Source organism: Mytilus californianus, unplaced genomic scaffold, assembly GCF_021869535.1.
Source record: "Mytilus californianus isolate M0D057914Y unplaced genomic scaffold, xbMytCali1.0.p SCAF_8, whole genome shotgun sequence".
Taxonomy (NCBI): Eukaryota; Metazoa; Mollusca; class Bivalvia; order Mytilida; family Mytilidae; genus Mytilus; species Mytilus californianus.
Window position 1 is genome coordinate 75,463,269 of NW_026262734.1, and position 19,416 is coordinate 75,482,684.

A 19,416-nucleotide genomic window follows, 5' to 3' on the forward strand; every position below is an offset into this window, starting at 1 on the left:
CTGACCAAGTGTTGTTACTTTGCAGTCGGTCCATCATCCAAGATGGCCGCCAGCGTGGGACTTAGTTAAACATAGGACCCTATGGGAAATACATACAAATGTCTTCTTTTAGAACCACTGAATGGAATGAAATCAAACATGGCATGAATGTTCCTTATGAGGTGCTGACCAAGTGTTGTTACTTTGCAGTCGATCCATCATCCAAGATGGCTGACAGTGGGGGAGTTAGTTTAACATAGGACCCTATGGGAAATACATACAAATGTCTTCTTTTAGAGAACCACTGAATGGAATGAAACAAAACATGGCATGAATGTTCCTTATAAGGTGCTGACCAAGTGTTGTAACTTTGCAGTCGGTCCATCATCCAGGATTGCCGACAGCGGTGGACTTAGTTTAACATAGGACCCTAAGGGAAATACATACAAATGTCTTCTCTTAGAGAACCACTGAATGGAATAAAACCAAACATGGCATGAATGTTCCTTATGAGGTGTTGACCAAGTGTTGTTTCTTTGCAGCCGATCCATCATCCAAGATGGCAGCCAGCGGGGGACTTAGTTTAACAAAGGACCCTATGGGAAATACATACAAATGTCTTCTTTTAGAGAACCACTGAATGGAATGAAACCAAACATGGATTGAATGTTCCTAATGAAGTGCTGACCAAGTGTTGTTACTTTGCAGTCGGTCCATCATCCAAGATGGCCGCTAGGGGGGAGGCTTAGTTTAACATAGGACCCTATGGGAAATACATACAAATGTCTTCTTTTAGAGTGCCACTGAATGGAATGAAACCAAACATGGCATGAATGTTCCTTATGAGGTGCTGACCAAGTGTTGCTACTTTGTTGCCGATTTACTGTTCAAGATGGCCACCAGGATATTTTATTAAATAATGGGACCAATATTAATCCAAATTCGGCCTCAATCATTATTTGGATATCTGTTATGATTTTTATCTATCTTTACATGATTTCTAAAACCAAAGTAGAGTCAGGTGAGCGACACAGGCTCTTGAGAGCCTCTAATTGCCTATGTTCTTGTAAACATGAATAGTTACAGAGAAACTGGAAATTGAAAAAAAAAAAAAATGATCAGCAAGACAAGATCTACAAATAAATCAACATTGCTGGATTTGGCAGTTGACTCCTTATTGGAGTTAATGATCTTTATTGACAATTTTTACCATTTTATTGTGCTTTTGCCTAATATCTTCAAAGCTATACTAGATGGATAAAAACTTTTAAAAGCAAAAATGATCAGTAAGATAAGAACTTGAAATAAGTCAACATGGTTGAAATTGTCAGTCAACTCCTTATTGGTGTTATTTCCCTTTTAATACGATTTTAACCAATTTTTGACGTTTTGCATAATATGTTAAAAACTATGAATAGATAGAAACTTTGAAAAGGAAAAATGATCAGCAGGACAATATCTACAATTAAATTAAAATTGGCTATAACCATCAGTCAATTCGTTATTTAATTTATTGCTCTGTAATGACAATTTTTGTCCTTTTTGGGGGTTTTGGGCAAAAACTTAAAAAATATTTGGCGAAACACCAAACAGAAAAAATTATCATCAATACGAAATCAACAAAAAAAGAGAATGTTGTCATGAATTATGTTCTAGTCTACAATGTTGAAGATGTACATAGACCTAGCTAAGTCAGTAACATATGCTCTTAAGAGCCTTTAGGGTTCAAGCAAACACTGAGGTTGGACCAGTGTGTTGGACAAAGTTAGTAAGGAAAGTAACTTACGTTTATGTAAACAAAAAAGATCAGATCAGCAAAAGTTAACATCTTTACTCTATTGTTTGGCACAAATTTGTGTTTATTATTTCTAAAAGGTGTGAACAATTTTCAATCAACCCAAACTTTCTTAATACTGTATGTTGACTAAGAATTTTTATAAAAAAACAGTCTCTCATTATGCATTCACAATATGTTTGCATTACAAATTGGATTATTAGGTCACATGATCAGTCAGGACAGGATTTCACATGACACAATAAAGAAAATAGAATTTCATGGAAATCTTATCCATTTGATTGGTCTTAAGTCATTCATTAAACTCGATGAGTGATGAAGATATGTGTAGGTTTAATTTACATTGTAGGTAAACCCAGTAAGGAACAGGTCCCAATGGTTTTATTGAGAAAGGAAGCAGCTGAACTGGATTGTGACAATATAATCGGTAAAGAAAAAGGTGATTATGATTTGTTTTTGGAAAATGCACACTCAACATTTTACATAAGTAAAAGATGTAGAGTATATGTGAATAGAAAATAACCAAAAGGCATCCGGCACTCAACATACAGTCAGCAATAGACAATAGTCAATACATCTATACACTATATACTATATACTAAAGTGTATATAATTTGCAAGTATGTCTAAATAATATATTTATACAATATGTCAGTATTTCTATACAATATGATAGTACTTTTTTACACTGTGTAAGATTTTTTTCCAGTTAATCAGTTTGAAAAGATGAGTTTGGAAAGAAAAATTGGTATTGGGGAAAAGTCTATTCTATAAAAACAGTAAAAAATGCATTGGTCCTTATAATGCACAATGACAAGTGATGAACAGTGTCTTGTCTTTGTGGCTTACCGTTAAAAGGCTTGTATAGTCTGAGGTTTTATTCTCCAAAATTGACCCTGACAGCAGGGGTGCGGACTATAGAGTACAATAAGCAAGAAATAAGAGAGAAAATTTCAATTTCGCTATGTGGTTTGTTTATGTTCCGCCATGTTTGTTATTGACATTGTAGAGGGCGCTCTTATTATTTTTCAAACCAATAATTTTACCCAATCCATATTAATAAGTTGTTTTTATTCAATATCAAATTAATACTGAAAATTTTTTAAATTAAATGCTTCATTACAAAATTCTCGTTTCTTTTCCAATGCATTGCTAAATATAAACTGGTATCTGCTTGAATGAAATCGTACAAAAAAAGACAACCGTAAACCAGCTTATGATGTGTAAACTACAAAACGTAATTGGTTATTATTGGTTCCGTTTTGGTGTTTCCTATAGACAAATATGTTTTGTATTAGCTTAAGACCCTTCAAACATTAATGTGATAGATATATTAAAACACTGTTTTACATAAGGAGGGAACTGTTTTACTTTCAAAGTCGTATTATAGTGATATCTATTGTGTACAGATTTGGACTCTCACAGGGTTTTTTCATCTTTTACACGTGCTTTTCAAACTTCCAGTTTAAACATACACAAGTTTCTAAATTGTTTTTTGTGTGATTTAGACTTATTTTAACCAGCGTGAAGTGTTTTAGAACCATTTACAAGCAGTTTCAGCTTCTGTTTGGTGATGGAAAATAGGTTTTTCCAAGAAAATACCGCAAACGACCACACACGATTTAAAATTACCGGAGTTTCATTAGACCTTTTCTAACAGTTACAAAATGTTTATTTACCTGAAATTTCGTGGGGAGAAGGGGGTGCGGACTATGTACCAGTGCGAACTATACAAGCCGGATTACGGTACCTTAATGTTTTCATGCCTTGTGCCTTACCTTAATGTTTTCTTGTCTTTGTGGCTTACCTTAATGTTTTCTTGTCTTGTGTCTTACCTTAATGTTTTCTTGTCTTGTGCCTTACCTTAATACCTTAATGTTTTCTTGTCTTGTGTCTCACCTTAATGTTTTCTTGTCTATGTGGCTTACCTTAATGTTTTCTTGTCTTGTGCCTTACCTTAATACCTTAATGTTTTCTTGTCTTGTGTCTTACCTCAATGTTTTCTTGTTTTGTGCCTTACCTTAATGTTTTCTTGTCTTGTGTCTAACCTTAATGTTTTCTTGTCTTGTGCCTTACCTTAATGTTTTCTTGTCTTTGTATCTTACCTTAATGTTTTCTTGCCTTTGTGGCTTACCTTAATGTTTTCTTGTCTTATGTTTTCTTGTCTTTGTGTCTTACCTTAATGTTTTCTTGTCTTTGTGGCTTTCCTTAATGTTTTCTTGTCTTGTGCCTTACCTTAATGTTTTCTTGTCTTTGTGTCTTACCTTAATGTATTCTTGTCTTTGTGGCTTACCTTAATGTTTTCTTGTCTTGTGCCTTACCTTAATATTTTCTTGTCTTTGTGTCTTACCTTAATGTTTTCTTGCCTTTGTGGCTTACCTTAATGTTTTCTTGTCTTGTGGCTTACCTTTATGTTTTCTTGTCTTTGTGTCTTACCTTAATCTTTTCTTGTCTTTGTGTCTTACCTTAATATTTTCTTGTCTTGTGTCTTACCTTAATCTTTTCTTGTCTTTGTGGCTTACCTTAATGTCTTCAGCCTTACTTTAATGTTTTCTTGTCTTTGTGTCTTACCTTAATGTTTTCTTGTCTTTGTGGCTTTCCTTAATGTTTTTCTTGTCTTGTGCCTTACCTTAATGTTTTCCTATCTTTGTGTCTTACCTTAATGTTTTCTTGTCTTTGTGGCTTACCTTAATGTTTTCTTGTCTTGTGCCTTACCATAATATTTTCTTGTCTTTGTGTCTTACCTTAATGTTTTCTTGCCTTTGTGGCTTACCTTAATGTTTTCTTGTCTTGTGCCTTACCTTTATGTTTTTTTGTCTTTGTGTCTTACCTTTATGTTTTCTTGTCTTTGCGTCTTACCTGAATGTTTCTTGTCTTTGTGGCTGACCTTAATGTTTTCTTGTCTTGTGGCTTACCTTAATGTTTTCTTGTCTTCGTGGCTTACCTTAATGTGATCTTGTCTTCAGCCTTACCTTAATGTTTTCTTGTGTCTGTGTCTTACCATAATGTTTTCTTGTCTTTGTGGCTTACCTTAATGTTTTCTTGTCTTGTGCCTTACCTTAATGTTTTCTTGTCTTTGTGGCTTACCATAATGTTTTCTTGCCTTTGTGTCTTACCTTAATGTTTTCTTGTCTTGTGGCTTACCTTAATGTTTTCTTGTCTTTTTGTCTTACCTTAATGTTTTCTTGTCTTTGTGGCTTACCTTGATGTTTTCTTGTCTTGTGGCTTACCTTAATGTTTTCTTGTCTTTGTGTCTTACCTTAATGTTTTCTTGTCTTTGTGGCTTACCTTAATGTTTTCTTGTCTTTGTATCTTACCTTAATGTTTTCTTATTTGAAGAATTTAATGTTGATAACAGATCTTTGATGGTTTCTGTTTGACTTGTTTAATTTATTCACAATTGTTAGACATTATATGATTTAGACCTTGACATATTGTATAGACACCGTTTTTTTGTAGACAGTTGACCTCTAGATGTCTTTATGTGATGTTGGGTTACTGTCACATTGATGTATACCCTACATCTTCTTTTCCTCATATCGAGTCAATATATGATCTTATTATAAAGAAACATACAAATCCAAGTCCTTTTTTGAGGTGCATCACACATGAACTATAACAAGGACAGTGAACGATATTTTATCTTATTATTCATTAATTTTGACTTTATATTATTGAATGTTATCTTTATGTACAATGGGGCTGGTAATATTGCAAATTGTTAATATTTAAAATTATACCTATAAAAATGCCATCTTGGTTCACACATCTTTGTGTTTCCTGACAACAAAGCTGAAGCAAGGTAAAGGAATCACTTCTTTCATATTGTCTTAGTGTCTGTGTTACTCAAGGCTTGAAAGATTTTAATCAAACTTGCACAGCTTCTTCTAGAAATGAAAAAATGTTTGAGGAGCTGATTTTAGTTTTTTATTATGATTTTAAGCTATTACTATTATATGTGTAACTTTAGATTTATGTTTTTGTTTTTTTTTAATTCTTTTTAGTGATAGGTCAGCGTAATGCCAGGAGTAAATACAACAGAAAACCACAGCCTGTTGCTCCACATGTATCTCCTGTCAAATTCAGTCGTATAAAAGACCTGATTGAAAGTGAAGAGTCTGACTAAATATTTGTTTTAAGACATACTTGAAGAAGATAGTGCTATTTGATGTTAAAGATGTAACATTTTGTCACGGAGAATGGACTTTTAATGAAATAAAAAATAATATGGAAGTATACTGAGTTCTAATCTTTTATTCTTTTCCACAATGGATTTAAAGGTAGTTCACCTAAGCGTGTAGAAGTAGTTTGGGCTGTTTTCATATGGTACATTGTGTTTGAATGGAAAGAATCCTCAAATTTAAATTGTTGTAGAATTAACAATAAATTTAGATTGTTTGGCAGTTTAACCATAGAATCTAGAATCATCGGCATATGAATTGGATTATTATACCCCTCTTCCTGTCATCATCTCTGTCCATCCATAACAAATTTAAAAATAAGAAGATGTAGTATGATTGCCAATGAGACAACTCTCCACATAGCATTTTCTTTGACAGCAAATTAAAAAATTAAGAGCTTGTCGATATCTTGTAGCAATGTTCATATGTGTAAGCTATACTGTCTGACACATTATTAGATCTTTTACTAATCTACTCTCTGTTTGTCAAGAAATTCTTATTGCATTCTTATCAGCACCTACAAATTATAGCCTCCTCATATTGAGTACAAACTTGTAAGCTAAACCCTGTGTTCTTGTCTTCTTTCTGTTTTCTGCTGAGACATTTTGGTAGATGTAAAGGTATTTCCTTTCAATCAAAAGCAAGAGTGGTGTATACATTATAGTAAGCAGTAGCTCATGCACTACAACGTGTTATGTTTATTTTCTTTTTATTCTCTTTGGAAAACTCAATTTTGTTACATTAAGACCATTTAATGTTCTGATGTGTTGTTTGAAATTTTTTTGTTTTGTTTTGTGCATGTAGGTATGTTGCATGGTTTAAACTGGAATATTTGACACCATCTTTTAAAAAAAAAGTTCATTTATCTTTCCAGAGTTACAGGACAAAAATCATCAGATTTAAGTCAACTTTGCACATGATGCACACTAACTGGGGAAAAGTCAGATCAATTTACTTGAAAATTATGTTGCAAGTGATAAAATAAGCTACCTTTCAAACTTGACAGTTTTCCACTTTGTCACTCCAATGTTATGGTAATTTAACCGTTAGATTTGAGTAAATTTTCATGCGTTGTTTTCTAACTTAGATATGCTTGGATCAATTGAATTTACTTCGAACTACATTTGTTGTTTATAGTATCAATTGGTAAAAGTAAGCTTATTTCCATTTTGAACATTTGAGGATTTGCTTTTCCAGATATGTGGAATTTTGACTTCCAAATTTAAAAGCCTTGTAAAAGTATTTGAGTTTATACTTGGAACAAATTCAATATGCAAACATCTTTTTCAGCACTCATTATTATATTGTAAAATTTATAGAAATATAGGAAAAATACAACAAATTTAGGAAATACATACCGACATACCATTACTGCATAATAGTCTAGTCAAAATAGCATTTGACCTCATAATAATTGCAACAGAATTTTTTTCTGTATTTTTCAATTCTTAAACGCTTTCTTTGTAACATACTAAAAGTCTACCAAGATATCTGAGTGGGAACATGGATTTTTTGGGTGAAAAATAGCAAAATATGTCAAAAATAGTGAAAAACTGGGAAAAGCTTGTTAAACATTCATTTTGGAAGATAATCATTTCAAACCAAAAGTTTTAAAACAGTTTATACAGTGTTTAGAAATGAAATAATAAAAAAAATGTTTTCTTTTTTATAAACATGATATTTTAGGTGAAAACATCAGATTTTTGTTGGAATTTGAGATTCACAAAGCACGAATTGATTACCAAAACAGACAGGGAAAATATAAAAAATGGTAATAGAAGTTCATTTGATTTTTCAAAAAAAGACAAAAACCTTAGTTTTAATCATTCCAAAACTATACAGCAATTCCTTTTTGGGTAAATAATGATTTTGGGTAAAATATAGCAAAATCATCCAAAAATCGTTAAAAACTGGAAAAACACCAATTTGGAGTTTTAACTGTTTTTAAATCACTCCAAAAAATGAAAAATGGAAATCTTAATATAATTGTAATCAGATCAAACAAAATTCATTGTAAAACAGTTATGATTATAGCTGATTTTGGGTGAAAAAAGCTAAATTTGGCAAAAAATCTTCAAAAACTGGAAAAAACTAATAAAATTCATAGATTTTCATAATTCAATTAAGATGTTAGTGAAAATCAATATCTTCTTTATATGAAAAAGTGCAATGCTTAAATTCATACAATTTTAACCAACAAGAGATTTTAAGCGAGAATCCAAGATGTGTTGACCATGCATAATGAGAGGTAAAAAGTCTAATTGACCAACACGGATGATGATTAAAAAGTAAATGACAAAATACATGGAAACATTTTTTTTATAGATTATTCCATAGTTTTCTGTATACAACAAATATCTATTCATCAGTAAAGTCAGATTCAGCAACAGGAACAGAATTAGAACAATTCAAACCACGACATTCACCTCATCCTACCGAACACTGAAGACCATTTTTTCTACAGACACATCGTTTGGTGTCACAGTTTTGCTTACAATTGCATCTGATATTGTTTAGAAGTTTATCAGGTGTAGGAGGAAGTTCCATCCAAATTGGACAAAGTTTTCCACGTTTGATTTCCCAACCATAGTCTGTAGGATCTATGTCAACTTCTTCTGATAATACACTCGAAGACTATGAAATTGCCCCGAATCAGATGTTGGTGGTAATCTTTTCACCTGAACCAATGTGTTTCCAGTAATTACTATGGATGTGAATTTTCTCCAGCGAAGAATGTTAAGTCCTTCAAGAGGAAGTCCTCCATATAACGCGTATGTGCTTCTTCTCCTGCTTTGATGATATCTGCTTTAATGAAGCCTTATTCATGAAAACTTGATCTTGATATTTTTGGTTAAGTTTTATTAATGCAAGTCCTTTGCCTATTCCAAAAAGCCTAGATGATGAGTCACAACCTGTAAAAGAATTCAACAAGAGCAACAAATTACAAACATCTTCCCCAAGAAATCCTTTAGTCTGTTGTATGTTCCATGTGTTCATTTTTTTGTTGATTGCTATTTTTATCAGATTTAAAAATAACCCTTTTGCACTGCTGATTAACATGATGAATAAGTAACACTAATAGATCAGTATCTTCACCATTTACTACGAAGCACAATCCAAATCTGTTTACGCAATAAGAAGATCTGCATCATCAGTCGCATTCTTACATCTAATGTCAATATCCTTAAGCTTGTCACAAAGCATGTTAATAAGAGATTGTTTGTTATGACTGTTTGACATGAAAAGTTCCTTTTTAGTTATTGATAATAGATATTTTCCTTCATCAATACTACGTACTAGTACTTAGGAGGACAGACCGTTTTTGGAGTGGTTTTTCTACAGATCTGACTAGAGAACAGATCTTGAAGAGAAGTGTGAAATCTTCTGGAGGTCTAACCAGGGGCGGAGGAATGGGTGAATCCCAACGAGGACAGTGGATACTATATATGCCAGCTTGTGCAGACTACAACAGTGTCATGCAAGATCTCACTGGTGTTGCATACTGTACTAGTGATCAGCACAAAGAAGCTAACCGTGCAAGGAAAGAACGAGACAGGGTAGACACTCTTGCAATTCTTGAGTACCTTAGTGAAAGAAATCACTTTACTAATGATGTTTCACTTAGATATATTAAAACAGGTGTTGAGGCAGAGCCTAATGTTAACGTTGAAAAAGCAAAAAGTTTTGGAAATAAAACGTTAGAATTGATGAAAAACGACAAAAATTTGAGTTAAAGCTTCAAGAAGTCAAACCAATCAACAACATCGGCAGCAAAACCTAAGTCAGCTCAGACTTTCTCAAAACGGATATGAGTCCTCAATTGATGTTCCAACGCCTGACCACAGCAGCAAATGGTCTCTTTGAAAACACATCCAAGGTATTCCAGTATGAATTGTCCAGCGTTCCTTCCTCTATGTTTGATTGCAACCTACTACCTCGAGAGGCATGCAAGTCAAACTTAGCTGATGCGATATGGGTATTTGGAAGTGATTGCATACATGAAATCGATGGTGAGGGTTTTCAGTATGTCCTTAATGGTGGATGACTATTACAACGACTTCCTTGGACACATGGTATATCATTTGGAGGCATTACACAAATGTATGTTGATCATGTAATCAGAAAGTACAAACACCCTGTTATTGTTTTTGACAGTTATCAAGAACTTCCTTCAATTAAAGATATAACACATTTGCGTAGAACAAAAGGCATCATTTCGCCGAACATCAATTTCACCTCTTCTATGCCTTGCAAAACTAAAAAGGAACTTTTCATGTCAAACAGTCATAACAAATAAGCTCTTATTAACATGCTTTGTGACAAGCTTAAGGATAATGACATTAGATTTAAGAATGCGACTGATGATGCAGATCTTCTTATTGTGTAAACAGCTGTGGATTGTGCTTTGTCTTTAGAAGTCGTAGTAAATGGTGAAGATACGAATCTATTAGTATTACTTATTCATCATGTTAATCAGCAGTGCAAACAGAATATTTTTTAATCTGAAAAAATGGAAATCAACAAAAAATGAAAATATGGAACATACAACAGACTAAAGGATTTCTTGTGGAGGATGTTTGTAATTTGTTGCTCTTTTTGAATTCTATAACAGGTTGTGGTCTAGGCTTTTTGGAATAGGCAAAAGACTTGCATTAAAAAAACTTAACCAAGAATATCTGAAAATGCAAGTTCAATTTTTATGAATAACGTTTCATTAAAGCAGATATCATCAAAGCAGGAGAAGAAACGCTCACAATTTTATATGGAGGACTTCCTCTTGAAGGACTTAACATCGTTATTACTGGAAACACATCGGTTCAGGTGAAAAGTTAACTACCAACATCCGATTCAGGGCAATTTCATAGTCTTCGAGTGTATTATCAGTGCCAGAAATGGATGTAAGAAGAAGTTGACATAGATCCTACAGACTATGGTTGGGAAATTTAACGTGGAAAACTTAGTCCAATTTTGATGGAACTACCTCCTGCACCTGATAAACTTCTTACCATTATAAGATGCAACTGTAAGCAAAACTGCAACACCAAATGATGTGTCTGTAGACAAAATGGTCTTCAGTGTTCGGTAGGATGCGGTGAATGTTGTGGTTTGAATTGTTCTAATTCTGTTCCCACTACTTAATCTGACTTTACCGATGCATAGATATTTGTTGTATACAGAAAACTATGGAATAATCTTTAAAAAAAATGTGTGCATGTATTTAGTCATTAACTTTTTGATCATCATCCGTTTTGGTCAATTAGACTTTTTACCTCTCATTATGCATTGTCAACAAATCTTTGATTCTCGCTTATAATCTCTTGTTGGTTAAAATAGTATGTATTAAAGCATTGCACTTTTTCATATAAAGGAATATAAATTGATTTTCACTAACATCTTAATTGATTTCTGAAAAAACTATGAATTTATCAGTTTTTTCCTGTTTTTGACGATTTTTTGCCAAATTTAGCTTTTTTCACCCAGAATCAGCTATAATCATATTTGTTTTACAATGACTTTTGTTTGATCTGATTATGATTATATTAAGCTTTGCATTTTTCTATTTTAGAATTATTTAAAAACAGTTAAAATTCCAAATTAGTGTGTTTCCAGTTTTTAACGATTTTGGATGATTTTGCTATATTTTACCCAAAATCATCATTTACCCAATTAAGAATTGCTGTAAAGTTTTGAAATGATTAGAATAAAGGTTTTTGTCTTTTTTTGAAATATCAAATGAACTTCTATTACCAATATTTATATTTTGGTGATCAATTAACGCTTTGTAAATCTCAAATTCCAACAAAAATCGGATGTTTTCACCCAAAATTTCATGTTTATAAAGAAAACATTTTTTTTATTATTTCATTTCATAAACACTGTAGAAACTGTTGTAAAACTTTTGATTTGAAATGATTATCATCAAAAATAAATGATTAACAAGCTTTTCCCAGTTTTTCACTATTTTTGACAAATTTTGCTATTTTTCACCCAAAAAATCCATGTTTCCACTCAGATATCTTGGTAGACTTTTAGTATATTACGAAGAAAGCCTTTTAGAATTGAAAAATACCAAAAATAATTATGTTGCAATTTTTAGCTCACCTGGCCCGAAGGGCCAAGTGAGCTTTTCTCATCACTTGGCGTCCGTCGTCCGTTGTCCGTCGTCGTCGTCGGCGTCTTTCGTCGTCGTCGTCGTCGTTAGCTTTTTACAAAAATCTCCGTTGAAACCACTGGGCCAAATTTAACCAAACTTGGCCACAACCATCATTAGGGTATCTAGTTTCAAAAATGTGTCCGATGACCCCGCCAACCAACCAAGATGACCGCCATGGCTAAAAATAGAACATAGGGGTAAAATGTAGATTTTGGCTTATATCTCTGAAACCAAAGCATTTAGAGTAAATCTGACATGGGGTAAAACTGATTATCAGGTCAAGATCTATCTGCCCAGAAATTTTCAGACAAATCTGAACACCTGTTGTTGGGTTGCTGCCCCTGAATTGGTAATTTCGCAGTTACATAAAGTAGCAAATTATCGTTCCTGAATAGGTGGCGCCGTGGTAGCCGATCCTGTTCCTCAACTTCCGGTTTCTGCACTGTGCAACTATTACATTTACATTTTTAATTAACGATGTCAAGTACTTGTTGTTGTGTACCTGGATGTCATTTAAGAGGAGGACATACATTTCCAAATAACTTTAAAAGAAAGAAAAGTTGGATCAACGCCATGGCCCATACGCAGATTGGACGAGAACACGATGAAATCGTGGAGTCCATCTCAATCAGCTGTTGTTTGCAAGGCACATTTTACTGAAAAAGACTACGTGCAGGAAACTATTCATGGTTAAACTCTATTTTCTTTTTGAAATATATAGTTATATATGAAATCGCCATGCGAATAAACCAAAGTCTGTTTACAACCGCAATTATCGTTTTAGAATAAAAGGGGGTGGTTAATTCAAGACGTCATAATTTTTTGGATTACGATTCAATGTGATCTGTTTGAGTTTTTATGATGATTGCTACAATTATAATGATTTCATACAAGAGGTATATCCTACTGAGAATTATTTTAGCAGTAATTATGCTAATGTAGTAATGACAGGAATGCATAAGCTATGCCTCATAGTCTTTCTTGACAAATATCAATGACAATGTTAACAGGAACAAAACAATGACATGCTCTCATCTATATTATAGTTATTTAGGTACAAACAATGTACGTTTGTTGCATAAGTCTCTCATTGTTTGTCCTTTGGATTTACATAACATACATTGAATCAGGCAAACATAGTTTTATCCAGATTGTAATGAATAAATCTAGTTAATATTTTGCCAGGTAGTACAAAGTATACATTGCTAATGGAAGTACATTTAATTATCAAAAAATAATGTTTTATAACCTTTTTCAGGGCGCAAACCCACCATACAGAGACTTAAGTCTACTGCCATTCCCAGCCTTTTTTCCTGGACCAAGCAAGAGACTGAATCGTCCGCAAAAAGAAAAATCAGGGCAGTTTCCTGTGAAAACAAAAGAAGTAAACTTGATGAATATTGTAGTAGAAATCTAGAGGAAAGTTTTGATTGTACAGTTGGTTTTCCTGAAGAAGTCATTCATACTGCAGAAAGGATTTATGACTGTCCACCACCAACTGCCGAGCTAATGTTGAGCTTCACAGATAGAATTACGCAAACACCATCAATGCCTATGTTTTCAGCAGAGAATTTTGAAATGAAGACACGTGACACAGCCATGCATTTTTATACCGGTTTAAAGTTGTATACTAAATTTTTATTTGTTTTGACCACACTTGGTCCAGCAGCACATTGTTTGAGATACATATATTTTCAAATTGATAGAGTGTCAGTTGAAAATCAGTTTTTTTATGACTTTGATTAAATTGAGGCATTATACAACCAACTTTGAACTGTCTAGATTCTAGATTGAATCTAGTGTTAAGAATATTGTGTATACATGGATTGTTTTTATGTCTAAACAGTGGTGTGAGGCTAACACTTGGCCATCTAGTGGTTTAGTCAGGTATTTTTCGCCATCCAACTTCAAATTAAAGTTTCCTACAACTTGGATTATTATTGACAGCACAGAATATCCCGTGATAAAACCTAAAGCTCCTAGAGCTCAGGCAATCTTTCATCATATCAAAACAGAAACACTGAAAATACTTGTATGTTCGACACCTGGTGGTTTAGTCAACTATGTCTCTAATGCATATGTTGGTTGTACCAGTGACTGTGAAATAGTTGAAATATGTAGAATAGTTCAATTATGTGATCCAGGTGACAGTGTGATGGCAGACAAAGATTTAAATGTGCAAGATTTGTTTGCTAACTTTTCTCAAAAAAAGAAACAGAATTAGTTCCAAAACTCTTATACGGGATAGAAAAGTCTCCAATTAACACGTGCACATAGAGCGAATTATTGGACTTGGCAAAACATACAAAATTCTAATAAATCCTATGAATGGAACTGAAACAAAACTTTCATCTGAAATAACATTTAGTTGTTTTATGTTGTGTAATTTTAGAACTTGTATTGTGCCAAAGGATGCATAAATAAAAGTGACGCAATGAATTTTGTTCTGATATATATATATAATATTTACAATTACATGCACATGTAAATTGTAATGCATATAAAAATAAGGAGATTTGGTATGATATTCAGTGAGTTTATCGAACCAAAGTGCATAAGAAATGGGTTTAAGCAGTTACAGGTGTTACTGTCACCGTACAATGAGAAAAACTCGTACCGTGTAAAAAATTTCAGAGATCTTACAACTAAGTTTTGTTGTCTCACCTTGACTTCAAAAATGGTGAATTGTTTATATCTGTTGATGTAAATTTAAAAAAGAAGATGTGGTATGATTGCCAATGAGACAACTCTCCACAAGAGACCAAATGACACAGAAATTAACAGCTATAGGTCACAGTACGGCCTTTAACAATGAGCAAAGCCCATACCGCATAGTCAGCTATAAAAGGACATAAAATTACAATGTAAAACAATTCAAACAAGAAAACTAACGGCCTAATTTATGTACAAAAAATGAACGAATAACAAATATGCAACACATAAACAAACAACAACCACTGAATTACAGGCTCCTGACTTGGGACAGGCACATACATGTACATACAGAATGTGGCGGGGTTAAACATGTTAGCGGGATCCCAACCCTCCCCTAACCTGGGACAGTGGTGTAACAGTACAATATAAGAACGAACTATAAAAATCAGTTGAAAGAGGCTTAACTAATCAGATGGATAAATACAAATGCAAGTGGACGTGGCTGGGTAGTTGTACAGTACTACCTGTGACATTATCTTATTAATGGTGGCCATAAAAAATATGGTCTCCATGATGGCCCTAAATGCCCATCATTATACCTCCTGTTGCATAATTAATACACAAGGTATTAATAAAAAAAACTAGTCAAGGATAAAGGGAAATCATGACTGCATTGGAGTGTTAAAATTATATAACTTACAGGTAAAGTGTCTCAGGTAAAATATATGTGTTTGTCAAATTTAATAACTGTGATTATGACAAGAAAATTCTAAAATAAAATGAAATAATAAAACTAGTTGAACATATTGCTTTCTAACTTTTTTTTTGTAAAAATTTTCTCATGACAGTTTGTCTTGATGTTATACCTTTTAAATAATTCTATAAATTTAAGTTATTTTTTACATGTATTTTTTGGCAAGTGAATAATAAATGAATATCATCTTCTAATATAATGCAAACTTTCACAACGCCTGCCTTTTTCCATTGAAAAGGTGTTTCTCAAATTAATTTTCTAAAATCAAAATTGTTTATACTTACTGCATTTAACATGGTTTAAAAAATGTTTGAGATGATCTTTAGGACTTATTCTTTATAAAATTTAGGCAAATCATTATTTCTCTATTGAATAAATACATGTATATTCAAAATATTCATTACAGAAAAATTTAATAATATTTTTGTTGTCATATAAACATATTACAATTTTAATTAAGTTTCTGACAAAAAAAAAAAAAACAATCATTATAATGCAAAGAAATAACAATTTTATAAGAAATCAAAACACATGGAAAAAAATTATTAGGTTTTGCTCTCAGTTCTAATGACTTTTTTTTATAAAGGAGCATATATTTTAAACATGTTCCATGTTATAGAGGTTTAGCATTTCTTTTACTTTTTGTTCTTGGTTAAGATTTTATTCATAAGATTCAAGATTTTATTCATAAACTGGTCAGAGACATAATCATGAGATGGTAAACAATTTTCAAATAGATTATCTCTAAGTTGTTATGTTAATTTTACAAACAATTCTATCCTTTATAGGAATTTTTATCCACCATTTTCTATTTCTATTTAATTATGACCACTAATTCTTTACTGAGTGAAGCATTTGAGTTTACTGTTTTCATCATAAGTTTTTATTTTATTTTCAAAAATATTCTTATTTTTTTTCTTAAAATTCATTTTTAATCAAGGACTTTAAAGAATCTAATTCATTCAAGTCCCTGCAATTATTAACTTTATCTAAAAGGCCTGAGTTGAGTGAAATATTCTTTGCAATTGTATACCAAGAATATGTATCATGCATAATGGCAGTCCTGCAGTTTCGACAATATAATACACAGAACAAAAAGTGATTTGATTAATAGACCATAAAAATGTCACAATCTACATAGAAGTGTACTTTATTTTTTCTGGAGACAAATTTTGCCTGTTAACTGACAAAATAAGCCAAACTGAAGATAACATATTTGGTAAGTTTACAATTGTTTCAAAAAGCAAGACAATTTCTTCTTTAAATAATTTCTTTTAATAAGATTTACTTTATTCAGATCAATATAGAGATAAGAACATTTTTCATTATGATTAGCATATATCAAAATTTGATGATAACTAGGTAGCCATTTGGAAAATTTAAGTCTCTAGTGATTCTTCATGCACAACTCCAGTTTTGAGATTTGGAAAAATATAAAAGATAAACAAAAATAGTTTATTCCTATACCATATAATGATATTTTTAGTTTTCCTGAATAATAATCATGAAAATGGATTGTTCAACTTTGTTAACAAAATTTATTGTCAAAATTTATTGTAAAAGGGTTGATATTCATGATATTGATAATTTTAATTAGTTAAGAAACAGGCTTGTTAAATTACTTGCTTCATGGTTCCTTTAAACATATCATTTGCATGATTATTAGTTATAATTAATAAGAACTCATTTAATAATGCAAACAAACAATTGAATACCATGTACCTCATGTACAAAAACTTTTTAGCTCACCTGGCCCAAAGGGCCAAGTGAGCTTTTCTCATCACTTGGCGTCCGTCGTCGTCGTCGTCGTCGTCGTCCGTCGTCGTTAACTTTTACAAAAATCTTCTCCTCTGAAACTACTTAGCCAAATTAAACCAAACTTGGCCACAATCATCACTGGGGTATTTAGTTTAAAAAATGTGTCTGGTGATCCGGCCAACCAACCAAGATGGCCGCCATGGTTAAAAATAGAACATAGGGGTAAAATGTAGATTTTGGCTTATATCTCTGAAACCAAAGCATTAAGAGCAAATCTGACATCGGGTTAAAATGTTCATCAGGTTAGGATCTATCTGCCCTGAAATTTTCAGAATAATCAGACAATACGTTGTTGGGTTGCTGCCCCTGAATTGATAATTTTAAGGAAATTTTGCCGTTTTTGGTTATTATCTTGAATATTATTATAGATAGAGATAGACTGTAAACAGCAATAATGTTCAGCAAAGTAAGATCTACAAATAAGTCAACTTGACCAAAAAGGTCAGTTGACCCCTTAAGGAGTTATTGGCAATTATAGTCAATTTTTAACCATTTTTCGTAAATTTTTGTAATCTTTTACAAAAATCTTCTCCTCTGAAACTACTAAGACAAATTTAACCAAACTTGTCCACAATCATCATTGGGGTATCTTGTTTAAAAAATGTGTCCGATGACCAACCTGCCAACCAAGATGGCCGACATGGCTAAAAATAATACATAGGGTAAAATGCAGTTTTTGGCTTATATCTCTGAAACCAAAGCATTTAGAGCAAATCTGACCAGGATAAAATTGTTCATTAGGTCAAGATCTATCTGCCCTGAAATTTTCAGACCAATCAGGCAACACGTTGTTGGGTTGCTGCTCCTGAATTGGTAATTTTAAGAAAATTTTACAGCTTTTGGTATTATCTTGAATATTATTATAGATAGAGATAAACTGTAAACAGCAATAATGTACAGCAAAGTAAGATCTACAAATAAGTCAACATGACCAAAATTGTTAGTTGACCCCTTAAGGAGTTATTGCCCTTTATAGTCAATTTTTTACAATTTTCATAAATTTTGTAAATTTTTGTAAATTTTTACAAAATATTTTCCACTGTAACTACTGGGCCAAGTTCATTATAGATAGAGATAATTGTAAGCAGCAAGAATGTTCAGTAAAGTTAGATCTACAAACACATCACCATCACCAAAACACAATTTTGTCATGAATCCATCTGTGTCCATTGTTTAATATGCACATAGACCAAGGTGAGCGACACAGGCTCTTTAGAGCCTCTAGTTTTACTGTTAAAATAATGATTTAAAAGATTCTCTGTTTTGTTTTCAAATACTAGTCAATAAGTTTACTTATCTTTGAATTTTTGTCATTTCTTCTCAAGATTCTTTCCAAGAAGAAATTAAAAGAATAAGAAGCAAAAAACAAATAAAAAATAAAAAATAACATTATAAAAAAAAGGAAAATATGTAATTTTAAAGACAGAAAAATCAACAAATGATATGAATTTACAAAGACTAAAACAACATTCTATTCTATATTTTGAAGAAAAGGAGATATGTCAATTTGAGAAGAAACCTGAGTTACCTGTACAGGTAAATTTTAATGAAACATACAAGCTGAAAACTTCAACCCTGATTGATTTCAGCAGGTAACATAATTAGATAAAACATTAACCTATGTTTTATGACCCCAATAAATGGCCAACATCTCAAGATTGAATACCCCAATAAATGGCCACCATTCGATGGTGACCATACAAGAGGGTGGACATAACTAAGAGGAAGTCACAGGTTGTACTGTACATCCAAACAACAAAAAGATACTAAGTACAGATCTGAGAGTACTCGCAGTTACTGACAGCTAGTTCAAAGCCACTACCAACTGATAAAAACAGCACAGTGTATTGCACAACAGCAAGAAATCTTTAATTGAATATAAATTCAATTCATATAACCGATTTCAAGTTCTTTGACTACGTTTATTCAGAAACTATAATATGTCAAATATTTAATTACAATCCAAATTCAGACCTGTATCAAGCTTGAATATTGTGTCCATTTTTGCCCCAACTGTTCAGGGTTGGACTTCTGCGGGTGTATCCAGCTGCGCTCAGCGAATCAGTTTATTTCTTAATTA

General features: G+C 32.4%; 1 protein-coding gene and 1 long non-coding RNA gene across 10 annotated transcripts in view; both read left to right on the forward strand.

Annotated features, from left to right (window-relative positions):
- The window catches only part of LOC127712473 (nucleolar and coiled-body phosphoprotein 1-like), a 41,372-nt gene extending 35,360 nt beyond the window's left edge, over positions 1 to 6,012 (forward strand). For all 9 annotated transcript variants that reach the window (XM_052218917.1, XM_052218921.1, XM_052218920.1 and 6 more), the window contains 2 exons: positions 2,124 to 2,213; positions 5,779 to 6,012. In XM_052218917.1, the coding sequence (XP_052074877.1) occupies positions 2,124 to 2,213; positions 5,779 to 5,900 (212 nt within the window). In that variant the 3' untranslated portion in view covers positions 5,901 to 6,012. The remainder of the gene's footprint in view (positions 1 to 2,123; positions 2,214 to 5,778) is intronic.
- A 6,497-nt stretch (positions 6,013 to 12,509) lies between these two features.
- On the forward strand, positions 12,510 to 14,548 carry LOC127712493 (uncharacterized). Its single transcript, XR_007987101.1, has 2 exons — positions 12,510 to 12,798; positions 13,368 to 14,548. It is a non-coding gene; the product is annotated as an uncharacterized LOC127712493 (long non-coding RNA).
- Positions 14,549 to 19,416: the final 4,868 nt, after the last annotated feature.